The following is a 24,323-nucleotide window of genomic DNA, read 5'->3' as shown; positions in this document are numbered from 1 at the left end:
ACCATTAAAATACCATGTTTAACACTAACAAAACAAGTACTAAAATGTACCATGGTGCTAATGTACCTCCCCTCAAAATCATCACTTTATTTCATTGCAAATCCTCATTTCAGCCTTCAAATATTAGTCAAATATTTCCTCCAATATTAGAAGGCCTAGTTTAGTTTCATTTTTGTATCAGGAGACATGGGCTAGTTGTCACGTCAAATGTCAGTTTCAAACACTTAATTCAAAACCGTACACAATAAAACCATATATATTTAAATGTCATTGACAAATAAGGTTTTTAAAAGTGTAAAAAAACATAATGGAGATATAATTATTTTGAAGTTTTATTAAGTTAGCAATGAGATTATGTGTTTTTTATAATCAATTAACACTGCTTTTGTCATTTTTTACAAGATGGACAAAAAGTTTTTGTCACCAAATTAAATTTGTCACCAAAAAAGTCATTTGTTTTAACCAAAATTTCGGTTTTACCGAATGACACTTCTGGTTATACCGAATGACGATATTTTCAAACAATCCTAACACAGGCTGATATCTAGCTAACAAAAGTATAATCAAACATTTTATATTTAGTACAAGTTTTTAAAATATTACAAAATTTTCCATGTTTTATAGCGGTTGTACCGGGACATGCGTTTCAGGACATGCGTATGAGCAAGTGAAAACATGAATTTTTCAAATAGTTATGAGAGAGTTAGTTACTTTACTTCATGACCATATGGTCCTTTACAGGTGTCTGAATGATCTCACATCCTGTCACATGATAGTGACCGCATGACTTGATCTAAAATGTTCCCTTTATATTGGTTACTCCGAATGACATCAATGAAATTCATTTTTCCGGACATTCTTTCTCATAACAAAGCAATGACTTCTGCACAATTTTAATACCATTTTGCACTGTATTGATATACGATGTTATAAAATCATGCCAGAATAAAAAATATATACATTTAAAGACATATTAATCACAAATGAAATGGCTGTATTGGCCTTTGGACAGTTCAACCGAATGTCCTTTTGACACTTCAAAATCTTTAAAATACCTTTATATGTAGCAAAATATAATTAAAACCTTTTGGATTCAATAAAAGAGATCTAGTTGTAATACCTTACATACTTTGGATGTCATATCTTTTTATTATTATTATTATTATTATTAAGGCCTTTGGACCAAAAAATGACCTGTCACATCATTGACCCTTAAACCTTTAAAGACTTCCATTGTAATAGCCATGCATTGCTATTGGGGCATGTTGTCACAAAAGGCCAAATTCTGTTAAATATATTTTTTGCTTGACAATATTGGTGGAAATGTTCACCTGCCTTCTGTAGTAATGTCTTTAAGACACGTGTCCATAAGATAAGCCCACATAGAGAAATATTGTATGGAATAAAAAAAGTATATCCCCAGTCTTCTCCACTAAGTCTTTGCTAAGGTGTAATTTAAAAGATTTTGATGACATATATTTTGTATAATGGAAAAAAAGTAAATGCAAATAAAATCAAAAAGACGCTTATCCAACAAAAATGTACATTTGTGTGTACAAATGTTGCTAAACTGGCTTGAAAATGTTTCTTGTCAATTCCATTCCTGCGTAAGAGCGCCGCTCGCTCGTTCGCTGCGGCGTGGGGTTTCCCAGGGCAGACTGCAGGGTTACCGCGCCCATCTCCGTCTGATGGCCGGATGAGAGGTGAACTGAACTGGAGAGAAGTGCTCCTTCAAGGAAGGCAACGGGAAGTGGCCACCGACGGACTTATTCGTTGACCAAAGTCTCCAATCGGACATTTATGACTGCAATTTTTCATCGCAGTTGAGACCCCCCTCAAACAGGCTCATTTCCCGCCCGCTGGAGCGAGTTTTGTCGCTGTGGAAGTGGATTCGGTACTTCTCCCGCTGCTAGTTAGCGAGCTAGCTCGTCTTGTTCGTTGATGCGTGGATTTGACAGCCACACCATCGTTTTTTTCGGTCAATGCCATATAAACAAAGACCATTTACGACTGAGAACAGGTATGGAACACTATATTAATATTTTAAGTGTGTTGAACAGGTTATATGGTTTAAAACGGGTGAATTTGTTGGATAAAATGCTGGTCACCATAGAGAATGAAGGGGGGTGGGGTGAGGCGCAGGTAGCGGCTAGCCGACCGATTTACATACACAACAGTGCCAAGCAAACAGGCAAAAAAACTGTTATTTTAAACGGTTATTTGCGCTTATACTTCACTATTGTGACTTTCTAGAGCATTTAATCGCTCGTTCCGTCATTGTAGCGTGAATGAAGTCGGCTGACTTCACTTGAGGCCGTTTTGCGCGAGTCAGCTTGCTAGCACTTAAAAACGGCGTTACCTCAGAAATTAAACTGACCAAGGATTGCAGGAATTCGGTCTTGTGGTTATTAGGGGTGTTTAAAAAGCAATAAAGGTTGATTTTGATATAGAGTGATAAGGGTTTTGGTTGAGAGTCTGGTCTGTAGGCTAACTGGCTAATTACTGGAGCTTCTGCTGGCAAAATATTCGGCTTTTTAACCCAGCTAGGCCTTCCTCTGTGTTACAGAATCGAGGATTTTTGTTCGCCAAATGCTGGTTAACATATTGCCGTGTACTGAATGTGAATATTGATCGAATTGCAGTCGGTAAATAAGGTTTAGTCATTTATTTGTTCACCCGATTGTGTAGTGCAATCTGCACCATCTGGCTGAATATTATAAGCTATTCTAGTGAGCGTTTTTCTTTATGTATTTACGTGCCAGTGGATTTATTATGTGTCCAAATGGCTTAACCTTAAATCCAGTGTGCATTTAAGCGACTTAACGTGGACGTGTTAGTCTTTATTGCATTAAGTGTGTACTGCTGCTTTTTACTACTCTTTAAAACAACCTAATTGGATTCCAATAACTATCTCAAGTCTCTATTTAAAAGGCCTTGCTGTTCAGGTACATCCTTCCCGACATCTCAGTGATGCTCCAATACGATCCTCCCTACACTGCTTTTGCTGATGATAAAGACATGTTAAATGTGTTTTCTCCTGCGAACCGGCCAACATTTATCACAGTAATGCAGCAAAAAGCGCTGCAGCTCTTCAGATACGCGAAATGAATGGAGCCTGATGGCCTTTATTATCGCTGCTGGAATATTTTAAGAACGGGCGAGCAGCTCAGTATTGAGGTCACTATTAAGGGATTGGTCGGGGAAATATAGGCTATGGGATAAATATGTTGCTCCCCCCTCCCTTTTCCCCTACCGATCGAGTTTGCCTTTCTCTTCGGCTGGCATTTAGATAAAGGAACACCGTTCATGAATAAATAAACGGAATCAATGAATTCTTCAATGTGGGGCCCAAGAACAAGATGGCGTCCGTAGCCTCTCTCTCCGGCTTTCCTCTCCGCACTCATATCAGCATGCCGTTGATTTAGCCCGCTGAAACGTCGAGGAAATGCACCGTTCCGCTATAAACACAGCGATTTGTTTTCTAAACGAGCCCTGGTAAATATTTCGATGCAGAACTTGATCATTTTTGTAATTAAAATCTCGTTATGCGCCTAATGCAGTAAAGCTGTGCTTGTCATTTTACACGAAATGAATTGTGAAATAATCGCGTATCAAATAGTATTTCGAGTACGCTGTGACGTAATCGTTGACACATTAAACGCATTTTTTATCTCAACTTGTGCTTTTAAATGCTCTGCACTTCTGTTGGTATTTTATTTGAAGAGATTTCTGTATTGTCATGCTCACAATAGCATGTTGTTTATGTAACGTTAATGCTATTTTAAATGGTTTATATTAATTTAAGACGAAAGCAAAGTTGCACTGCACTGCAAATATTGATGTTATAATTGTCAAAGCCAGACAAACATCCTGCATTTTGTCCATTCGTGTTGGTTCATTTGAGTTCATTGAAGCTGACATTCATTGAATGCCTGTCATTTTTTTATTCATTGTTCATTTTTAAATGAACATTGGTGTATTTACTAACGCATTGCTTTTAATCCACATGCATTTACATGTTGATAATGCTTCTGAATGTCTTATGTATTATCTGCATTGTTTGCTTGACAATTTTGCATTGAATACACACACACACACACACATTGATTTATTTTTTTCAATTGTGGGTAACTAAAAGCATCAGTTTGATTCCCACTGGACACCTTAGAAGCCTATAAGTGGAGGGGTGTGATGGCAAAATTGATTTCTGTTCAGATAATGGAGTTTCTGAATATCGTTTTTCATTTTCATGTTGACATCTATTGGTTATGCAGTTATTCAGATGATATCATGTTGAGATTGTACATATAAAATATTTCTGTCTCCTAATTCATGGTTTAAAGCAGTGGAGTTTTCCAAAAAAAAAAAAAAAAAAAAAACTGAAGCAACTAAATTTTTTTTTTTCTTCGTTTTTGCATGAACAATATGTAAAAGTCATTAAGATAAGTAATAAAAGTTGTGTAAATGGTTGAATTCAGATGGTTCTACAGATTCCTAGATTGCAAGCCCAGCTCTGGACAGCTGTTTTTCCATGAGTGGTGCTGAGAGGGATTACAGATTTACTGTACATGGATTTTAGCTTTTAGGATTACAGGCTTGGATAGTGATAGTGCTGGTTACTGTCTTTTCTATGATCCAGCTTTAGCGATATGCATTTTATTTTTCTTCCGTTAATGCTTAATAAGCCGCATCATCCTCAACATTTGGAGTAATTGACGGAATAAAGTTCTTGGAATAAAGAACAGGAGGTGTTATATCAAGTAAAAATGTTTTAGTGTCTTCAGATCAATTACAAAGGTTTTGGTAAAATAAATGTTTTCTAAAAGGATCTAAGGAAGAGTTGCCCTAAAGTGACCTGAGAATAAGCAGTCAGTGGCACCTTTAGGCCATTTCTTACAGCTCTCTTTTTGTCCTGCAGTCAGCTGACTCTGATCAAGTGTTTGTTGAGAGGGTGAGATTGAGCTCTGCTAGCACATATGTTGATGCCATAATGCATTCAACCATTTGACTTTGCTTTGTGCTATCTTATACTCTAGCCTTTGGCACAGAATATTCAGTAATTGCATGTAATGAAGCTTCATTTCAGTAGACAGTAAAAGGCAAAGTGTGAACCCTGCTCATGATGTGGCTTTGGAACTTCATGATGTAGTTCAGTGTTAGATGTTTGTATATTTTTATGACCATAGCATTATTAATGTTAAATCTTCTTTTTAAAAGATCTGCATGGTCCCGTTTAAACAGATACTGTAAGCCTGTAATATCCTGGCTTATTTTTTCCATGTCTTGTTTTCAATGAAAATAAACAGTTATTAATTGTCATCAACTGTTCATTTAGTTTTACTCTTTAAAAATGATCAGTGTTACTTTGATTAGGTCAGCTGTTATATCTGAGTTTATTTTTTGCAGTTCATGTAGGGTTTTTTTTCTCTCCTGTAGTAAATTAACAATTATAAATTTTTTCAGCTGTACATTTGTTTTTGTTTTGTTTTTTTAATAAATATTTGCATTTGTCTGATTAATACAATATTGAATATGTAATATCAGGGTCTTGTTTTTCAGTTTAACCTGTAGACTTTCTATGCAGTTTTAAAAAAATCATTTATTTTTTAACTATATATTCATGTTAATTACCTTTTCTGTAGGGCTGCACAATATATCGCTTTAGCATCAATATTGCGATGTATGCATCCGTGATAGTCATGTCGCAAACTATAGGGATCGTAGGCCGACGGTTCGAAATGCACATGCTTTTGCAGAATAATTCACCCTTCACTGGGAGTTTGATTGACAGTAGACTTGAACTTGAAAAATGGTGTATTGACACGCCTTCTGATTCTGATGTTCATTCATGTTTATTTCGTGCAATAACTAGGAAGAGATGATCGGTTTACATGTTGCTTGAACTGAGTCGCTACAGCGATCTGTCACGACACATTAAAGAGGCACAAAATGGTATTTATTATAATTTGAAAGCTAAGACTTGGTTTTATACCAAAAATAACCTCCTCTGTCTTGTCTGCCGGCACGTTGTCAGTGTCCTCTTTGCTCCGCAGTGTATTTTTCACTGGCTTGTTGGACGTAACGACAGTAACTAAGGGGGGGTGGGTCTTTGCGAAGGGTCAGTTGCAAAGTTTAACCATCATAGAGTGAAAGTTTATCATTTGCACGTGTTTCAGATCCTGTCAGTTTAAACATTCAAGCAATTGTAAGCCAATCGAGCACAAGACGACGTGAAAGGGAACTAATTTTTGGAACTTGCGTGCTGTTTTCTGTGAGTGTTTCTACAGTAGCCCTAAACAGACAAACTGCTCTTTTTTTGCTTGACTGGCTACTCTCTTCTGTCTCAGACGATGACATCTTTGTCCTTTGTTGGCCACCGTAGCTTCTCTATGTGGTTTGAAAGGGAGGGGTGAGTGGTGGACTGAGCCGTTGGTTGAAATTCGAAACCTCACCGCTAGATGCCGTTAAAATTTACACACTGCATCTTTAAGCGAACGTTTCTCAGCTGAGAAAGAAAACGGATATGTATCATTATTGGATCTGTGCATTCAGTCTTAAAGGGTCATGAAACCCCCTGTTTCAGCAGCAGTCAGTTCTCACCACAGTTTTGAAAAATGCTACAGAAGTGGGCGTGGTTAAGCTGCGGAGTGGAGGGGGATGAGGGGAGACTGACAACACGGCAAGACAGTTTTATTTTGCTCTCATTAAAAGTATAAAGCTTCCGACAAATGCACGCTGCAAATTACTATTACATGCAACACAATATACACATGGTATTTGCTATAATTTAATACACAAATAAAAACACAAATGCATCGAATACGAACACTCTGTTGCATCTTTGATAAGTTTTGAGATTCATTTTGCGGTGTTTTTATAAGCCGTTTGATCGGTTAAAGAGCCATAAAGATCGCGTTTGTGTCGAAGACAGATATTGAAGTGAACTTGTGCGACGCAGAAACTCTTACAAAGCAAAATCAAACACTCCTTTTGGATCCATTAATGCATCTCTAGCTTATTGTATGCGATCTCACTGTTAGAAGCGCCTGTCAGAGGATGAATAAGGCCGAAGTCCACCTTTCTCCCCTTATCGTAGCTCTCTTGAGAAAAATGCTTGCTAAACACAAACAGTTTCGATGTGTCGGTAGTTGGTGGCCAACCAACCGCCCACAGGCAGTCTAGCCCTAGCAGTATCGCGGGGAAAGCCATGCAACACACCCGAACATTTACACCACGAAAACAAACACTTGCGACCCATGAACGTCTCTCTCATCTACTGCGCGATCTAACAGTTTGACATGTGTCATTTGAAAGGACCAGGTGGTGACCTGAATAATTAAGAGACGGTGTCTTCTCATAGGATTAAAAAAAAAAAACTCAGTCTCATTAATAATTATGAGACACCGACGCGTCACAGCCTGTGACGTGGGCACAGTGTAGATTTTAAACCTGGAAGATGAACATAGCGGAAAAAATCTCAAAATTAACCACCTTCCCCCTACAATTAAATCTAACAGATGCTAACATTGAAATCAATGATGTTCAACACGCATACCTCTGTTAAAATCTCAGAAAATTTAGTTTAGGGTTTCATGACCCTTTAAAGTGACAGCAGCCTAATAAACCTGCTGCCGTCTGTGTCATTAATGTTAATCAAACAATGAAATACAAAGAGAAAATCACTTTTGTAGCTTTAACAAAAATTAAGTTATATTTAATTTTGTACAGTGAAGACCAATGTAGTGTTATTTTACATTTGATTATTCAATTTCTGTACCTGAATGCTAGGGATGTGATGGTGAGAATTTTCCCACCGGTTAATTGACGTGACAACACTGGTAATACCAGTGTCACCGTGGGGCGTTTTTTTTTTTTTTTTTTTTTAAATCACTTATGAATGCTGGTGTGGCCGTGTGCAGCCATGTGCATTTTACTTTCACTTTCAAATTAGCGGCAATTGCTTGAATGGTGGGTTATTATTCTTACTGAAAAACACAACAACAGTACAACGACAAACACTCTTATATTAAACAAAAAACATTTATTAACAAAACAAATAAGAATACACCACGCTAGGCCTAATACAAAATAACCAATAGGCTAATTTACACAGCGTTTATATAAAAAAACTGAAAATCAAACCTTGGAACCAAATAAATAAGGAACAGAATGTTTAAGTTCTTTAGTCAAGAGCAGTGAGTAGTTCTCTCTCTGACCTTTGTGCTTTGATGACACTTTAAGATCTGCCGCTGCTGCACACCACGCGAATCTGACACGCGTCCCATTTTTTTCACAAATCTTTGTTCATTTAAGACTTAATTTAACTAATTTAAGACTGCTCTTATGAGGACACTCGACAAAACAGACATTTTGGCATAATTTGTGTGTGTTATGGTTCGTTCAAGCGCAGAAGAGAACTCAATACTGGCGCGCGTTGTGTGTATCACATAGGCAGGACATTCACAGACAGCGCGTTCTCTTTTGTCTTGTCGCGCTTAAATGGTTTAAAAGCATTTGCATGAATAAGAGCTTGATCATATAACGCAGAAAAACGGAAACTGCGTTAATTGCATTAAATATTTTTAACGTGTTAAACTGAAAAAATTTGCCACTGTGGGCAAGTGGTGAAACCAGTGTTGCGACTGAACACCAGTAACACCAACTACCGTAACAAGCCTACTAAATGCTGTTAGACTTAACTGAAAAACATAAAGCATTGTTCTTTTCCTTACTGTCTTTCTATGCTTGCAATTTGTTTATTATTTTCTATTCAGATGCTTTCCTCTACAAGATCACACCAATCATTTTAGAATTATTATTTCTAAATAGAGCTATTCAAGTAATTGAAATTTTCATATCGCAGAAAAACTAAATATCGCAATGTCAGTTTTTTTCCAATATCAGTCAGGGGGTTATTGGCATTAGCCTGATTTTGTTGGTATTGGAAAGCCCATAATATTTGTGTTTTTTCTCTCCTTACAATTCAAGCAGTAGACTCTTCATATTCTGGTTTATTTTTCCACAAAATTATAAAAATATAATAAATTATACATTTATGATATCGTCCATTGTTTGGTATCTATATCCACCAGACTTTCTATATTGCTCCCTCTCTGGAAGTATTCATGTTGGGTTGTGTAGTTGCTCTGTTAGAAGAGAACTGAAGGTGAGGTGAGGGACTTACCTTTTGTAACCATGTCATTTTGATCAGCAAGATTAGAGGACTTAGGCGTATTGTCTTGATGCAGGCCCGTTTAAGAGGTCAGCCAATCAGGAGGAAGCAAGTGTATAGGAAAGGATAAGACTTTCACCAAGAGAAACATTTTCTGGCTGTCAAACACAAGGAGCCTTGTGCAAGCCACATAAGGTAAGAAATTCAGAGTATAACCTGAAACTTTAAGGAACTTTTAAAGGTCTCTGCCACATTACAGTGATTCTGGCATCTCGGGAATTTGTCAGCCCGTAGCAGGAAGTAAAATTACTTGTTGTCTTCAACATACTTTTCAATATTTTGTTTCTGTAAGCTTGGACTGTATCCAATTTAAAGTATGTTTCCTTGTCTGTTGTCTTCTTTATCAGTTTTTAAACTATGTTTGCTCTGCATGTAACTTTCTAAACCCATTTTTAATCAATTGTTCACCCAGGTAAACGCCTACATGAGGTGCTTAATTATTTCGTTGGGTGACAAACTCAAAAAATCTTAACGTATCCGCCTTGCTCGTTCACACAGCTAACTTTCACATTTCAAACATGGAACCGTTGATTTCACAATTAGGACATGGCATAATGCACCAGAGGGCAATGGCAATTACAGGAAATGGATCCAACCAAGTTTTTAGTGCTCCGGTTAGATTGCCTGACCACAGACATCTGGGAGTAACAAGCATATGTGTGGCTTCTCTGCTATGTGGTGCTAATCTCACTCAAACGTATTGATCATCGCTTGATGGTCCTCAGCTGACCCATTCAGCTTGAATAGTGTGTGATTGTCATTATTTCTTCATCCTTTCTCCTCTTAGCCTTTCCTTGGTCTTGATGTTCATCTGGACTGTCTTTGCTCAAGCTTGAACCTGCATACATCTTGCTCAATCAGGACAACTAAGACCAGGCTAATGGAAAAGATGACAGCTACTTGAGAATCAAGATATTATGCTGCTGCAAATTGTTCTATATTTGAATTACAAGTCATTTTTCAAGTAGGTCATATAACGTTGGCCTAGAATGGTCAATTCAACCTTTTGTAGAACATTAAAACATTATTGGGATGTACAAAATAGCATTTTTTTTTATTAATTGACTAAACAATGGACTGTTTGAGTTGTTCATTTGTCTGCTAAATACCTGCAAATCGATGCATTTAAAAAATGAAAGTGTTGTAGTTTCTTGATGGCCAGAACAAAAATTGTCTTTTTTTTTTTTCTTTTTTTTTCTATGCACCAGCACTTTAAAGTACTATCAGAAGTAATATGTACTTAAATGAATAGACCATATACCCAACGTGGCCTTGGTTGCTCATCCAAATCTTCAAGAGTGCGTACCCGTGAGCGTGCCACATTTATACATGCATTAACTTAAAACGTTTGTTGTCCATCATTGCATCTCTTGCAGCAAACAGATCCTTTCCATGCTCTTCACGTACCTCTAAAATTAATCCCATCATTAGCTGCCTTTCTCCAGCGTTAGATGCATACACTCCGATGGCCCATTAAAACAGCTGCCTTCATCAGCCGTTTGTCTGAGCGTATGAAGGATTTGGGTCAGCAGGATAGGTGCTGCTCTTCCGATCAGTGTCCCCGGTGTGTCTTAACTGGATTTGCCTGAAGGAGCTGAATCAAGCGTGTCCCAGGATTATGTCAATGACACTGTGGAGAGAGAGAGAGAGAGAGAGAGAGAGGGGTGTGAAAACACGGCTATGGGCTCGGAACGCTAATAGGATGAGATCTGGCCTAGAAGGGCTCACTGTTGTCGGTCGAGTGCGTTTGCTCTAAATCAAGATTAAAACGGACAGGCTGTAAGGGTTTCAGAGTGCGTCTGGTTATTATTAAGGAATGGAATCAGCATTTCAAGCTGGAAACCAGCACTTTGTTTAGATAAACAATAGTTGCTTGTAAGGACATTGCAGCATATTAACCTTTAATGCTAGCTGTTAGTCTTTTGGATGAAATTAAAATGACCCTTTTTACTTTCCTGGTCTCCATAATTGTACATTTAAATTGCTCCGCCTTTGAAATGACTTTCCTTTTCAGCTGATGTCATCAAGCCCTCTTTTTTTCATCCCTTCTTACAACCACATGACCCCATTCTTGGATGTAGCACCCAGTTTTCATCATCCAATCAATTCCCAATGGATAAAATCGAGTCCTGTCCTACATTCTCATTGAATATCCTGTTTTACTCATAATTTGTCACATTTTGGAAGTAAAATGCCATTTCATTTTTTAATGCTTGAGTTTAGGATAAGGTTGTTGTTTTTTTTCCCCTTGCTGATTATGGACATAATAAAAGGACCGAATCACTGCTCGTTTCTTTCTGTTGTTCTTTTTGTACTTCTGCATTTTTCATTAAGGAGCAGCAACTCATTTCACCACAAGAGGAAATGGTTCTTTGGTTGCTTTCAGTAGCTAATGTGGTGGGGTGGGATCTTGATTTACACCCTTGTGTATTGATAAACAATCCACTAGCCAGTCCATTAACCAATGGTTCATGACATGGTAAAGGCAGTGATTATTCCTCTTGTAGATGAAGCTAGCATGTGATATCAGTTAAATGATATGGGTGTTTCCATATCTGATGCACAGAGACTGTTATATAGTAGGAAGTAACATGTTTGAAAACTAGAAATATGCACAATTAAGTTCAGGCTTTTGTTAATTGATAGTCTCAAAGTGACAATGGAATTGGAGCCTGAATGTTTTTTTCCCCCTTTCTTTTTCTCTGCTACAGATCAGAAAGTGTCCCGGCAGTAGGAGTGAGGCAGAGCTTTAGAAGAGGAAAATGAGTGAACTGGACCAGTTACGCCAGGAGGCCGAGCAGCTGAAGAACCAGATCAGAGTGAGAACCTCTCTCTCTTATATATAAATATATATTAAATAAATATCTTGTGTATATATTAAATGAATAGTTATTAAACATTATATAAACAAAATGTTCTAAATATCTACTCTAAATGTCCAGTAATCTTACACAGTCAGTATCTACTAATGGATTGGCCTGGTCAATATCAACTTATTAGTTTTGAAAATGGCCAAATATCTGTTGATTATTCAGCCTGACTGCTTTTACCAAAACATTTTAAAGTTCCCCTGTGGTGAAAATCATGTTTTTAATATTGTTTATATGTCTATGTGGTGTTTTTAATATGCTTTTAAGACAAACCATGCAAATTCATAAGTCAACACTATTGCTGAGTATTTTCTCTTTAAAACGGCAGTGATCTAAAGACAGTTTTAAAAACGCGGTTTGAAATCGCTGATGTTTCTGACGTCGCAAACTACCTTGTAACCAATTAACGTACCGGCGGCTTTAGCATATCATTAACTATGACCGATCTGAAGCAATGCCTGGTTATCCCGGTATATTTTTCTGTTGATATGAAAAATCGGGTAGATTTAGCAATATAGCGGGTGTATGAGATGTTATGATGAACTTTCTCCATTGACATTTTGAGTTTCTCGTACAAAGCGTTTCTAAGGCTGCTGTCTGACTTTGAGATGGCAAACATGAACATGGTTTGTGTAACATTAGCTGCATATTATTAGCTGTTTGATAATGTAGTCAAGCAAATGCTAATCATACTAATTACAGTTATGTGTCCGACATTGTAAAGAGCGATACCATTGCGCAGTGTTTACCTCAGTAAGTTGACAGAGTGGATCTCTGAGCTTGTGTAAATGGGTTGAGGCAGGGCTAATTAGCATATTCATAGAGATACATTCAAGCTATTTTAAGGCATGAAGAAAATGTTTTTTTTTTTTTTTCCAGGAAAAAATGTTTAAAAGTGTCATTTTGGTGATCAAAGATGAGTTTTAAGGGATAAAATTACTGATTACAGGGGGATTTTAAGTTGAGTATCGACTAGATTCCAGGTTGAAAGGGGGCAGTAAATTTGGACCACCAAGACACTAAAGAAAAGTAATGCTCATATTCATAATCGGAGATTTTGACACATCGATTGTATTTAAAATATCAGCTATTTTAAAACTAGACATATTTCAATTCCAACTTTTTAATTGGATGTTTGTTTGTTTTTGTTTTGTACAACCTGATTACCTGGTAGTCTCTGTTATTCAGAAGTATTTTCATAACCAAAAGACATTTAAATAAAGACCGCACTTGTTTACACAGTTTACACAATGCAGGAAGAGCCTTTACTGTAACTGTACTGTTCTCATTCCTCAGAGTTCCAGAAAGAATTTACACTCGATACTTCCTCCATCAAGCCGCTTTACATATTATCTCAGAGATGTTTACCGATCCTCAGCTATTTTGCTCTTATGTTTTAGACTAAAATTGCCAAATGTGTCTCTCAAATCTATAACCTTTTATCCATAATCGATTAATTAATGATTAAATCAAACTTAATTGGTCATTAATGGATTAATTAATGGATTATATGAACAAAGCTTTTATATACATCACTGTTACAACATATCTCATGTTACTCTATGGTTATTATATACAAAACATTAAAGGATTAGTCCACTTTCAAATAAAAATTTCCTGATAATTTACTCACCCCTATGTCATGCAAGATGTCCATGTCCTCCTTTCTTCAGTCGAAAAGAAATTAAGGTTTTTGATGAAAACATTCCAGGATTTTTCTCCTTATAGTGGACTTCAATGGTCTCCAAACGGTTGAAGGTCAAAATTACAGTTTCAGTGCAGCTTCAAAGGGCTTTAAAAGATACCAGACGAGGAATAAGGGTCTTATCTAGCGAAACGATTGGTCGTTTTCTAAAAAAAATCAAAATGTATATGCTTTATAGGCACAAATGATCGCATCACAAGTGCTTCCACCAGAACGCGATTCCGTATTCTTCAAAAAGCTTACGCTGAATGTCCTACACCTTCCTTATTCAACTTACGGAACGAACGCGGCGCCAGTTCCGTTTTTTCTGTAAGTTGAATAGGGAAGGCGTAGGACATTCAGCGTAAGCTTCTTGAAGAGTACGGAATCGTGTTCTGGTGGAAGCACTTGTGATGCGATCATTTGTGCCTATAAAGCACATACATTTCTTTTTTTCTTTTTTTTTTTTTTTTAGAAAATGACCGATCATTTCACTAGATAAGACCCTTATTCCTCGTCTGGTATCGTTTAAAGCCCTTTGAAGCTGCACTAAAACTGTAATTTTGACCTTCAACTGTTTGGAGACCATTGAAGTCCACTATAAGGAGAATAATCCTGGAATGTTTTTATTAAAAACCTTAATTTCCTTTCGACTGAAGAAAGAAAGACATGGACATCTTGGATGACATGTGGGTGAGTAAATTATCAGGAACATTTTATTTGAAAGTGAACTATTCCTTTAACCATAAATGTTTTGTTTATTACCCAATCATGAAATAATGCCTCATTCCACAGCATCTAAACTGGGTTTCTCATTTTCTTTTTTTGTAGGATGCAAGGAAAGCTTGTGCAGATGCCACACTATCACAGGTAAGTGCTTCCACATGTAAAGAAACCATGTTTTATTCTAATTAAGTGACCCTAATTTAAATAAATGAATTAATTCCCATACCGCTGCCATCTGTGTGTGAATATATTTTTTTAATTGGCACATGCATTTTCAGATCACAGCCAACATCGACCCTGTTGGCCGAATCCAGATGCGCACAAGAAGAACACTGCGAGGACATTTGGCTAAAATTTATGCCATGCACTGGGGCACCGATTCCAGGTACAGCATATTTCAGAACAGCTCAGTCACGTTATTTGCATGATGACCTGACCTTTTTCGCAGGCCATTTAAAAACATCCTTATACATCAGTGAGACACACCGAGGGGTTTCCCTTTCGCTGTGAGGGTGGACGGGTTCATGGCTCGTGTGGTGGCTACTGCACGCTATCCCTATTGCATTGAATCATGTTCTTTTATTGTGTTTGTGTAGGCGGTGACTGATGGTTGTAAGTAGGTGTTATGACTAAGCGTGTTGTTACTATTATAGCTACAGCCAAGAAAAATCCATAACTGTACATTTTTGTGCTGAATGGTGCTGGGAATAGTTTGAGATTGTTCTGGGAGACAATTCTCCTGATTGTAGTTGTGATCACAAGCTGTGATTTTTACTTTTGCGTTCCCTATAGGGTTTAACGGTCTCATGATGTAAACCCCACTTACCTGCCATCTTGTGTTTTCTGTGCAGGCTGCTTGTCAGTGCCTCCCAGGATGGTAAACTCATTATTTGGGACAGTTATACCACAAATAAGGTATGATAATTTTCATTTTCATTTGATTTCATATAGAGAATTTCAGTATCAGTTTTTCAGTGTTGCTCCACCTTTTATAGAGATGGATATTGGCCATATTTGCTTTTTATATATATATAGATGGATGGATAGATAGATAGAGAGAGCTCTTTTAATAATGTACACATTTTAATCTTAATATAAATGTCTTAATTTTCAACCACATAAAAAAGAACACTAAAATAATTGACTTTTTATATCAGTGCATTCCTATTTATTTTCCCTAATTAATTGCCACAAACTAAGCATCACTATTACTTAAACTATATAAAGGGAAAATTGTCATTAATTACTCACCCTCATGTCGTTCCAAACCCGTAAGACTTTCGATGAGGTTTGTTCTCACACGTCAAGTAAGTACAGTTGAGCTTCTTAGATTTCATTAGAAAGATCTTCATTTGTGGTCTGAAGATGAACGAAAGTCTTGCATGTTCGGAACGACACGTGTGAATAATTAATGACAGAATTTTTGGGTGAACTATACCTTTAACTTTGTAACCTGTTGTGCAGATGTTGCAGGATGGCCATGATTGAAACCTAAAATGCTCACACATTTTTGCAAATGAGTTTCACAGTTTTCGCATGGGCAAGCACTTACATTTTGTAAAGATCTAGTTTCTGATATGTCCTTATAAATAGTGCACATCTTGCCCTAACAGGAACTAATCTAGAAGCTGTGATGATTAGCTATTTTAAAGACAGTTTTCTTACTTCCTGCCCTCTTCCATATGTCACTTCCTGAGCATTCATGTGTTGCTTTTCAGGTCCACGCCATTCCTCTGCGCTCCTCCTGGGTGATGACCTGTGCCTACGCTCCTTCAGGGAATTACGTTGCTTGTGGAGGCCTAGACAACATCTGCTCCATCTACAGCCTCAAGACTCGCGAGGGGAACGTACGTGTCAGCCGCGAGCTGGCCGGACACACAGGTACAGGACGTGTCCTCCCGAAACACTTTCACACACCCATTCTTGGCTCTTGTGAATGTACACAAGGTTTGGTGTTTGGCAAAGCTGCAATTAAGCAGTGAATCTGCACTGGTGTTTTTGCACCATTTTAAATAGATCTCATCTGATCGACCTTAAAGGATTAGTTCACATCTGAATGAAAATTTCCTGATAATTTACTCACCCCCATGTCATCCAAGATGTTTGTCTTTCTTCTGTCGAAAAGAAATGTTTGTTTGTTTTTTTTTGAGGAAAACATTCCAGGATTTTTCTCCATATAGTGGACTTCAACAGGGTTCAACGGGTTGAAGGTCCAAATGTCAAGTTTCAGTGCAGCTTCAAAGGGCTCTACACGATCCCAGACGAGGAATAAGGGTCTTATCTAGAGAAACGATCGGTCATTTTCTAAAAAAATAAAAATAAAAAATGTATATACTTTTTAACTACAAATGCTCATCTTGCACTAGCTCTGCAATCCGCACGCATGACGTAATCACGTTACGAAGTTTTATGTGTGACGTAGGCAGAAGTATTGATCCAGTGTCTACAAAACAAACGTGCAAAGATTAAGCCAAATGGCCTTTACAAAAAAAGGTAAAACAACGATATCGGAAGATTTTGAAGTTGGAGGAGAAAATTAGATTAGTTTTTCGCCCTACCGCGGTACTTTCGCCTACGTCACACGTGACCTTTTTAATATGTGTGGCGCATATAAATTATTATTATTATTATTATTATTTATTTATTTTTTTTATGACAGATTGTTTCGCTAGATAAGACCCCTTATTCCTTGTTTGGGATCGTGTAGAGCTCTTTGAAGCTGCACTGAAACTGACATTTGGACCTTCCACCCAGTGAACCCCACTGAAGTCCACTATATGGAGAAAAATCCTGGAATGTTTTCCTCAAAATCCTTTAATTTCTTTTCAACTGAAGAAAGAAAGACATGAACATCTTGGTTGACATTCAGAAGTGAACTAATCCTTTAATGAGAGCATCAGCGATTACATAATGCACTCCTGTTCGGGTCTGCCTAGGTCATATTTCACCCCTAAATCAAAAGAAATAAAGGAAAATATATTTTATTTAAATAAAATAGTTTATTTTTAGACCATTTAAGGTTTTTGTTGTTTCTTCATAATATTTTTCATTTCTGCATCAATTCAGCACATTTCCCCTACAGATTCTCAGTGTAATAAAGCAATATAAATCATCCTCCACACAATGACATTTTGTTCATTCATAGATATTCTTTGGTTTTTAAGCAACATATAATTAATTTCTTAACATTTTTGGGGAGAAATATTTGTTTGGAATCATGTTTGTGACAGATGTGCATTAAACTTCCTCCAATCTACAGGATACCTCTCTTGCTGCCGCTTCCTTGATGACAACCAGATTGTTACAAGTTCTGGCGACACCACCTGGTGAGTGTGAGGAACTGTATCCCAGCAGCCCAAATCGGATATCTCAGATAGCAAAGTTCATATCTGCAATTAGGAAAGAATTTTGCTATTAAGTTTAACATGGATATTTTTACTTTTTTAAACAATTAAGTCAGGAATCAGATTGTTATACATTTTAATTAAAATATTTCACGTTATTCATTTAAATTACCTAAGCTTTGTATTTATAATGTGTGTGCATTCTTTTACCACTTGATTTTTCTCCTATTAAAAGGTCCCATTTAGATTGTAGGTTAAATCTGTCTATTCTTGTCTATTTCTTATTTTTATTTGATAGATATATTTTATTTATTTTTATTATTAGGTGTTTTGGCTCTGAAATTTTGCAGTTAGTTTCTACATGTGTTTTGATTTCTCAATTACACAATGAATGGACCTTGTTTTTTTGAAGCATCTAAATGGGAATGTTGTGATCTGTTCTGCAGTGCTCTCTGGGACATAGAGACCGGTCAGCAGACGACCACGTTTGCAGGTCACACTGGTGACGTGATGAGTCTGTCTCTGGCTCCAGACACCAGGCTGTTCGTGTCAGGGGCCTGTGATGCCTCTGCTAAACTCTGGGACATCCGTGAGGGCATGTGCAGACAGACCTTCACTGGCCACGAGTCGGACATCAATGCCATCTGTGTGAGTGTTCCTGCCTCATTTTGACTAGCAATAGAATAAATCTAGATGCTGTATTCTTAAGAATTGGTGATTTAGTGCATGTGATTTCCTGAAGAATTGAATCTATAAAGAGCTCACATTCCCCCTGCAGTTCTTCCCCAATGGCAACGCATTTGCCACCGGCTCTGATGACGCCACCTGCCGCCTGTTTGACCTGCGCGCCGACCAGGAGCTCATGGTCTACTCCCATGACAACATCATATGCGGCATAACCTCTGTGGCCTTCTCAAAGAGCGGTCGCCTCTTGCTCGCTGGTTACGACGACTTCAACTGCAACGTGTGGGACACCCTCAAGGCCGACCGTGCTGGTGAGATAAGCACACACAGATGGCACAAAAAATGTCTGCAAACATATGCTAGTAATAGTTACTATCAGTGGCATGTTGTCTAGTGACTGCCCTGAAAGCAAACAGACTCACCATACTGTTAAACACACACATACATACATACACACACACACACACAATGGTGTTTTTACATATGGTTCAGTGCTTGCTTGTTAACACGCCACATTGGTTTGTCTGTTTTGCATACGCCAACTTGCACAGTATAAGCAGGCTGTTGATAAACGGTCCACATTTTAAAGCCTTCATATGTTCATATGTAACATTTTAAGTCATCAGTTAGAGAGTCGGACTTGTAACCCGAAGATCGCGGGTTCGAGTCTCAGTACCGGCAAGAAATGTAGGTGAGAGGAGTGAATGAACAGCCCTGCCCTCCACTCTCATTACCCACAACTGAGGTGCCCTTGAGCAAGGCACCTAACTGCTCCCCGGGCTCCAGAGCAAAAATGGCTGCCCACTGCTCCGGGTGTGTGTGTGTGTGTGTGTGTGTGTGTGTGTGTGTGTGTGTGTGTGTGTGTGTAATACTCACTGCTGTGTTTGTGCGCACTTGGATGGGCGAAATTCCGAAAGTATGGGGGCACCATACTTGGCTACACGTCACTTTCACTTTATGGTTTACTGACGTTTGGACTTTTTCAGGTGTGCTGGCTGGCCACGACAACCGAGTAAGCTGTCTGGGTGTAACCGATGACGGTATGGCAGTGGCTACAGGGTCCTGGGACAGCTTCCTCAAGATCTGGAACTGAACGCTGAAGGTGCTTTCAATACAACATGTCCAATACAGTAAGAATCAGCCTCTTCCAGCACAACCTAACAACAAACAAGTGATACTTTGTGTTTTACACAGCATGTAAATGTGTCCTCATACTACCTCCTGCTATTTTTGGCAATGCGTTAGTGAAGATCAGAGGACCGATATGTAAAACACCCACATTTTTTGCAACTTTATTTTAATTTCTTGTAACCCAATTTGGTACCATGTGAAGTTGCTGTAGACAAATAAAAGTTTCTGTTCTCTAAAGACTTATTTTTAAATGAATGAGTTTAGTTTCTGCGTTTCATTTCTTAGTTAAAATTTAATTTGTATATTTGTAATGTAAGATTACATGAAGTTGTATGATCTAAAAACTTCAGCTATCTAAAGATTTCTTTCTAAATAAATTAGTGTAAATGCTCAGTTCTCAGCTTAAATTTCTTGTTATGTACTGTAATTCAAACATTTAAATTTTCATTTGCGTATTTATATTGTAAGATCATATGGGGATGTCTGATCTAAAGAAGTAATTTATTTCTAAATAAATGTTTAGTTTCTGTTTTAAAGGCACAATATGTACATTTTTGGATTAAAATATCAATAAACCACTAGAAAAGAGTTACATATTTTGTTGACTTATGTACTTGCATTATCCCAAATGTTTCCAAGAAAGTTTAAATCCAGAGAAATAAGGAATTTTAACCAGGACACGGACCATGTCCGTGCGTCGCCTATCTGTGTTACCCTCGATTTCCGGTTTTATTTTGTAGAAACCATGGAAACCCCAAAGACGCTTTAATATATTATGTGTTTTATTAGACAGGTGAGCAACTGTTTGAATACATTCATCAACAGAAAACTAATCATGTTATATAGCTCAAGTAAGTCTTATTGTTTAAATCTCATTTTCTTGATTTTAATGTGATTACCATGTTTTACCATGCCTAATATCAATCTAGCTTACTGCAGTGTGCAACAAGTGTCTCATAGTAGCCGCAGAGCGAACGCAGAGTAGCATTACAACAACTTTCAACACTCAAATGTATCTAATATGATAAACAGCGCTGCTTTACCCCACATACGAATGACCTGAAGAAGCGGAAGCGCTCGTCTGCGGCATAATAAAAGCTCCACTGCTCTCGAGCCGCGTGCCGCGCTCGTCTCTCATTATCAATCGCTCCGCTCCAACGGGTTTCAGTCTCATCCTGCTCCATACTACAGTAATGTTAATAAATCCTGTAATACATTAACTCATCCATGAATATGATTTCTGCCCGATTCTCATCGGATTTTTTTCCACCGGCTGTAGACGTGAAGACAACACCTCCCATGATTCTGCGAAATCAAGGCGTCATCAAGCTACGCCTTTGTTTTGAATAAGCGACCTCTAGTGGTGAAAAATTACATATTGTGCCTTTAACAACTTGTAATATAATTAAAACAACTTTGTTAAAATTTTACTTTGTGTATTTATAATGTAAGATGATATGAAATTGTCTGATCTAATAAGTCATTCTATGAATATCTGCTTCATTGTTTTTATTTTATTTATCTTTCCGCAGATATCATTTGAACTCCAAAGTTGACTGGAAGACCATTCCAACTTTAGAATGTTAAATTTCACAGCATCGTCAACAACAAAACACCTTATAAAACTGACTGACACCACCATGAAAAGAAATAAAACTTCTAAGGGAAAACAATGCCTTTCCTACACCAAGAAGAGCACAATTTGTTTTATCACCCAGCTTAAAAAAAAAAAGAAAAGAAAAAAAAAAAAGAAGAATTCCCGTGGTATCAAATGAATAACTTGCATTCCCTCTCGGACCATTCTGTGTCACCCTGTAAGAGAAAACACAAAACACTATCATCCCACGCTTATGTATCATGTGTCTAGAAAGCAAATGTTGGAGTGTAATTGTACAAATTATTTAACTCTTATTTTTTTTTTTTTTTTCCCTTCTCTTTTTTTTTTTTTTGTTCCTTTTATCTAATAGTTCATCTTCTAGATATTTTTCCCACCTGTTTTTTATGTTTAGATATGTTTCTGATTAGTAAAATCTTTTAATCCTGTTATTATAAAACCATGTGAAAACGACATGAAAAGTCATGTAAAATGCTGAAACTAGACCAGGATGGAAGAGCAGCTTTTTTTTTTTGAAGATGCCAATCATGTGTTTTGTTATTTTCATGTGCACTAGGTTGCTCTAGAGGTTGTGTAGTTTTCATGAACGTGACTCGAGCGAGAGGAAAAGTCCACATGCCCTCTTGTGAAAGCTTAATATTCATATTTTTGGGCGGCCCCAGACAGCATTCACCTGTAATCTGTTCCGATTGTTAACGGTCACTGGGTTACTGCCGATTACCGGCTAATAAGAACAGCCCTAGCTTTCTAAAACTGTAATCATGATCCTGTGCATTAGTTATCTTTCAGTGTGAATCCTGGTCTTTTGTCATTAAAGAAAAAAGAAAATGCCATAAAAATGCCATATCTCTTTTAAATACTTTGCCATTTCTGAGAGTCCGAGGTACTCGCTTCATTTATCTACGAATGGCCGTTGTAAATATGGGTATCCGACTTGCACGCGAATGCAGCATTATATCCTAGCTAATGTTTCTTTCCAGTCTCGTCACAGCTTTGTTTGCACAATAAGAAACTTGACTAACGTTTTAAGCGTTAACTAACCAAGCACATGCCGTTAATCACATTGAATGCTAATTTTAATGTAGAAAATGCACAAAAAAAGTACAAAAAAACTGAAAAAACACACAAAAAATACAATCCTCTCTTTCATTGGATTAAAAACTGTTCAGACTAACCCCTTAGCTTATCTTCTGGTCTTACGTTTATACTTTTTCCTCAGTTACTTTAAGCTTTTGGCTTTAATTCCGATTTTTGGGATTGTTTTCGTCGGTGGGAGGTTGGGTGGGGAATGTTTTGATCTTTTTCAGTGGTGTCGGGATCGGTGTTTGGAAAAACGGAACCTTTTACTTTTTATTTTAGCCCAGTTCCAGAGAGAGAGAGAGAACAGATAGCCCTGTCTGTGCTTGGAAATACAGTTACTACTATGTGAATGAAATGTTGTACAAATCAATGTCTGAAAATAATGATAATTCTGAAATTTTTAAGTTAAGCGTTTTATTTCATCTGCCATGAATTAACGTAGTCGCATGCTGTAGAATTTGCTTAAACAGGCGCTGACGTCTTTAGGCCCACTTACCTCCACTGGGACGGCGAAACCGATACGAAACAGAAATTTTGACCATTGAAACGTTGATTCCAAATGTTTTAGACATGCTGTGCATACATCCTTTACTTTCACTGGCAAAGCTATGCACCTATGTGAGAAATCGCGAGGGAGAAACGACGTATATTTCCTGCAGACGACCTGTAAATCATGGCCATGCTTCCAGAAATTATTCCAAATTAAACAACAGTTACGAAATGTCCCGTTTGAGACGCTCGAAAAACCTTCGCGTGAGTTTTCTAAATCGATTGGAAATTACGAGAAAATCTTTTGGCTTTTCTTTAAACGTTTTGAAATGGCATCTGACATGGCAGAGTCTTCTGTTCTTTTTCCACTGTAAACAGATGCACTTTCTTTAATAGTTGTGACTTTTTTTATTGTTTTTTTTTTTCCTTTCTCTGCGATAATGTACAATAATTGTGATGTATTTGTGTGTGCTGCCACCAGTAAAGATTAATTGCAGTTCAATTAAAATGGATTCCCCTTATTTTCTCTCTTCATTAATAACTGTAGATCTCAGCACTCCCTATCTCACCTTTTGTATTTAATTTCAGTCTGTCGGTGTACCACAGAAAGCTGGATGCAACATAGATACTATATTAAAATGTACTGTTATTTAAGATGTAATAAAACAAGTTTGAGATGTCTCTGATGTGCTGATGTTTTGCTAGAGAGTTTGCGACAGCAGAAAGTAACCGTAATAAAAGCTTTTATGAGGTCCATTTCGACTGGGTTAGCAGTTCCTCATTCTTCAGACATCCTGGTGTAAATGACACTGTTGTCATCTGATATTTGTTTCCAGTCTAACAGATGCTTGCTTTTACTTGAAATGAGTTTAGGTACTTCTTTTCCTCCCTGAGTTGTATTAATCAGTTAAAGGGATAGTTCACCCAAAAAAATGAAAATTTTGTCGTCATTTACTCATCCTCATGTTGTTCCAAACCTGTACGAGTTTTTCTTCTGTTTAACACAAAAGAAGATATTTTAAAGAATGTCTGTAACTAGACACCCATTAACGGCACCCATTGACTTTCGTAGTATTTTTTTTGTCCTGCTATGGAAGTCAATTGGGTCCATCGACTGTATGGTTACCAACATTCTTTAAAATATCTTCTTTTGTGTTCAACAGAAGAAAGAAACTCGTACAGGTTTGGAATGACTTGAGGGTGAGTAAATGATGACAATTTTTATTTTTGGGTGAACTATCCCTTTAATAACTTTTTATCAGTGCATTGTGATTTTTTTTTTTGCGGGAATTCATAAAGTTGTAATGTTCTAGCCATGGTCTCCTCTGAAATACTTAAAAGGTTAGTTCACCCAAAAATGAAAATTCTGTCATTAATTACTCACCCTCATGTCGTTCCACACCCATAAGACCTTCGTTCACCTTCGGAACACAAATTAAGATATTTTTGATAAAATCTAATGGCTCAG

At 37.4% G+C, this 24,323-nt stretch overlaps 1 protein-coding gene across 2 annotated transcripts; it reads left to right on the top strand.

Moving 5' to 3' along the window:
- Positions 1 to 1,612: 1,612 nt before the first annotated feature.
- Positions 1,613 to 23,536, top strand: gnb1b (guanine nucleotide binding protein (G protein), beta polypeptide 1b). Of its 2 annotated transcripts, none has more exons than XM_051897066.1 (11): positions 1,613 to 2,020; positions 11,944 to 12,051; positions 14,618 to 14,656; positions 14,791 to 14,897; positions 15,364 to 15,427; positions 16,231 to 16,393; positions 17,772 to 17,838; positions 18,303 to 18,504; positions 18,635 to 18,851; positions 19,527 to 19,642; positions 21,204 to 23,536. In XM_051897066.1, exons 2-10 carry the CDS (start codon positions 11,995 to 11,997, stop codon positions 19,631 to 19,633), a joined length of 1,023 nt encoding a protein of 340 aa, XP_051753026.1. In that variant the 5' UTR covers positions 1,613 to 2,020; positions 11,944 to 11,994; the 3' UTR covers positions 19,634 to 19,642; positions 21,204 to 23,536. The 2 variants fall into 2 exon arrangements, with proteins under 2 accessions (XP_051753026.1, XP_051753025.1); XM_051897065.1 differs by having other exon boundaries at positions 1,614 to 2,020; positions 19,527 to 19,670.
- The last annotated feature ends 787 nt before the right edge of the window (positions 23,537 to 24,323 follow it).

Source organism: Ctenopharyngodon idella, chromosome 6 (genome assembly GCF_019924925.1).
Source record: "Ctenopharyngodon idella isolate HZGC_01 chromosome 6, HZGC01, whole genome shotgun sequence".
Classification (NCBI taxonomy): Eukaryota; Metazoa; Chordata; class Actinopteri; order Cypriniformes; family Xenocyprididae; genus Ctenopharyngodon; species Ctenopharyngodon idella.
The sequence above is the reverse complement of the archived record's forward strand: the minus strand, read 5'-3'. Positions and strand labels throughout refer to the sequence as shown.

What these genes read in the sequence shown, in the direction of transcription:
- gnb1b (XM_051897066.1), top strand. Translation starts at nt 11,995, where the DNA reads ATGAGTGAACTGGACCAGTTACGCCAGGAGGCCGAGCAGCTGAAGAAC. An exon ending in CAGATGCCACACTATCACAG is followed by an intron (nt 14,657 to 14,790) that starts GTAAGTGCTTCC and finishes ATGCATTTTCAG; the next exon opens with ATCACAGCCAACATCGACCC. An exon ending in CCTCAAGGCCGACCGTGCTG is followed by an intron (nt 18,852 to 19,526) that starts GTGAGATAAGCA and finishes GGACTTTTTCAG; the next exon opens with GTGTGCTGGCTGGCCACGAC.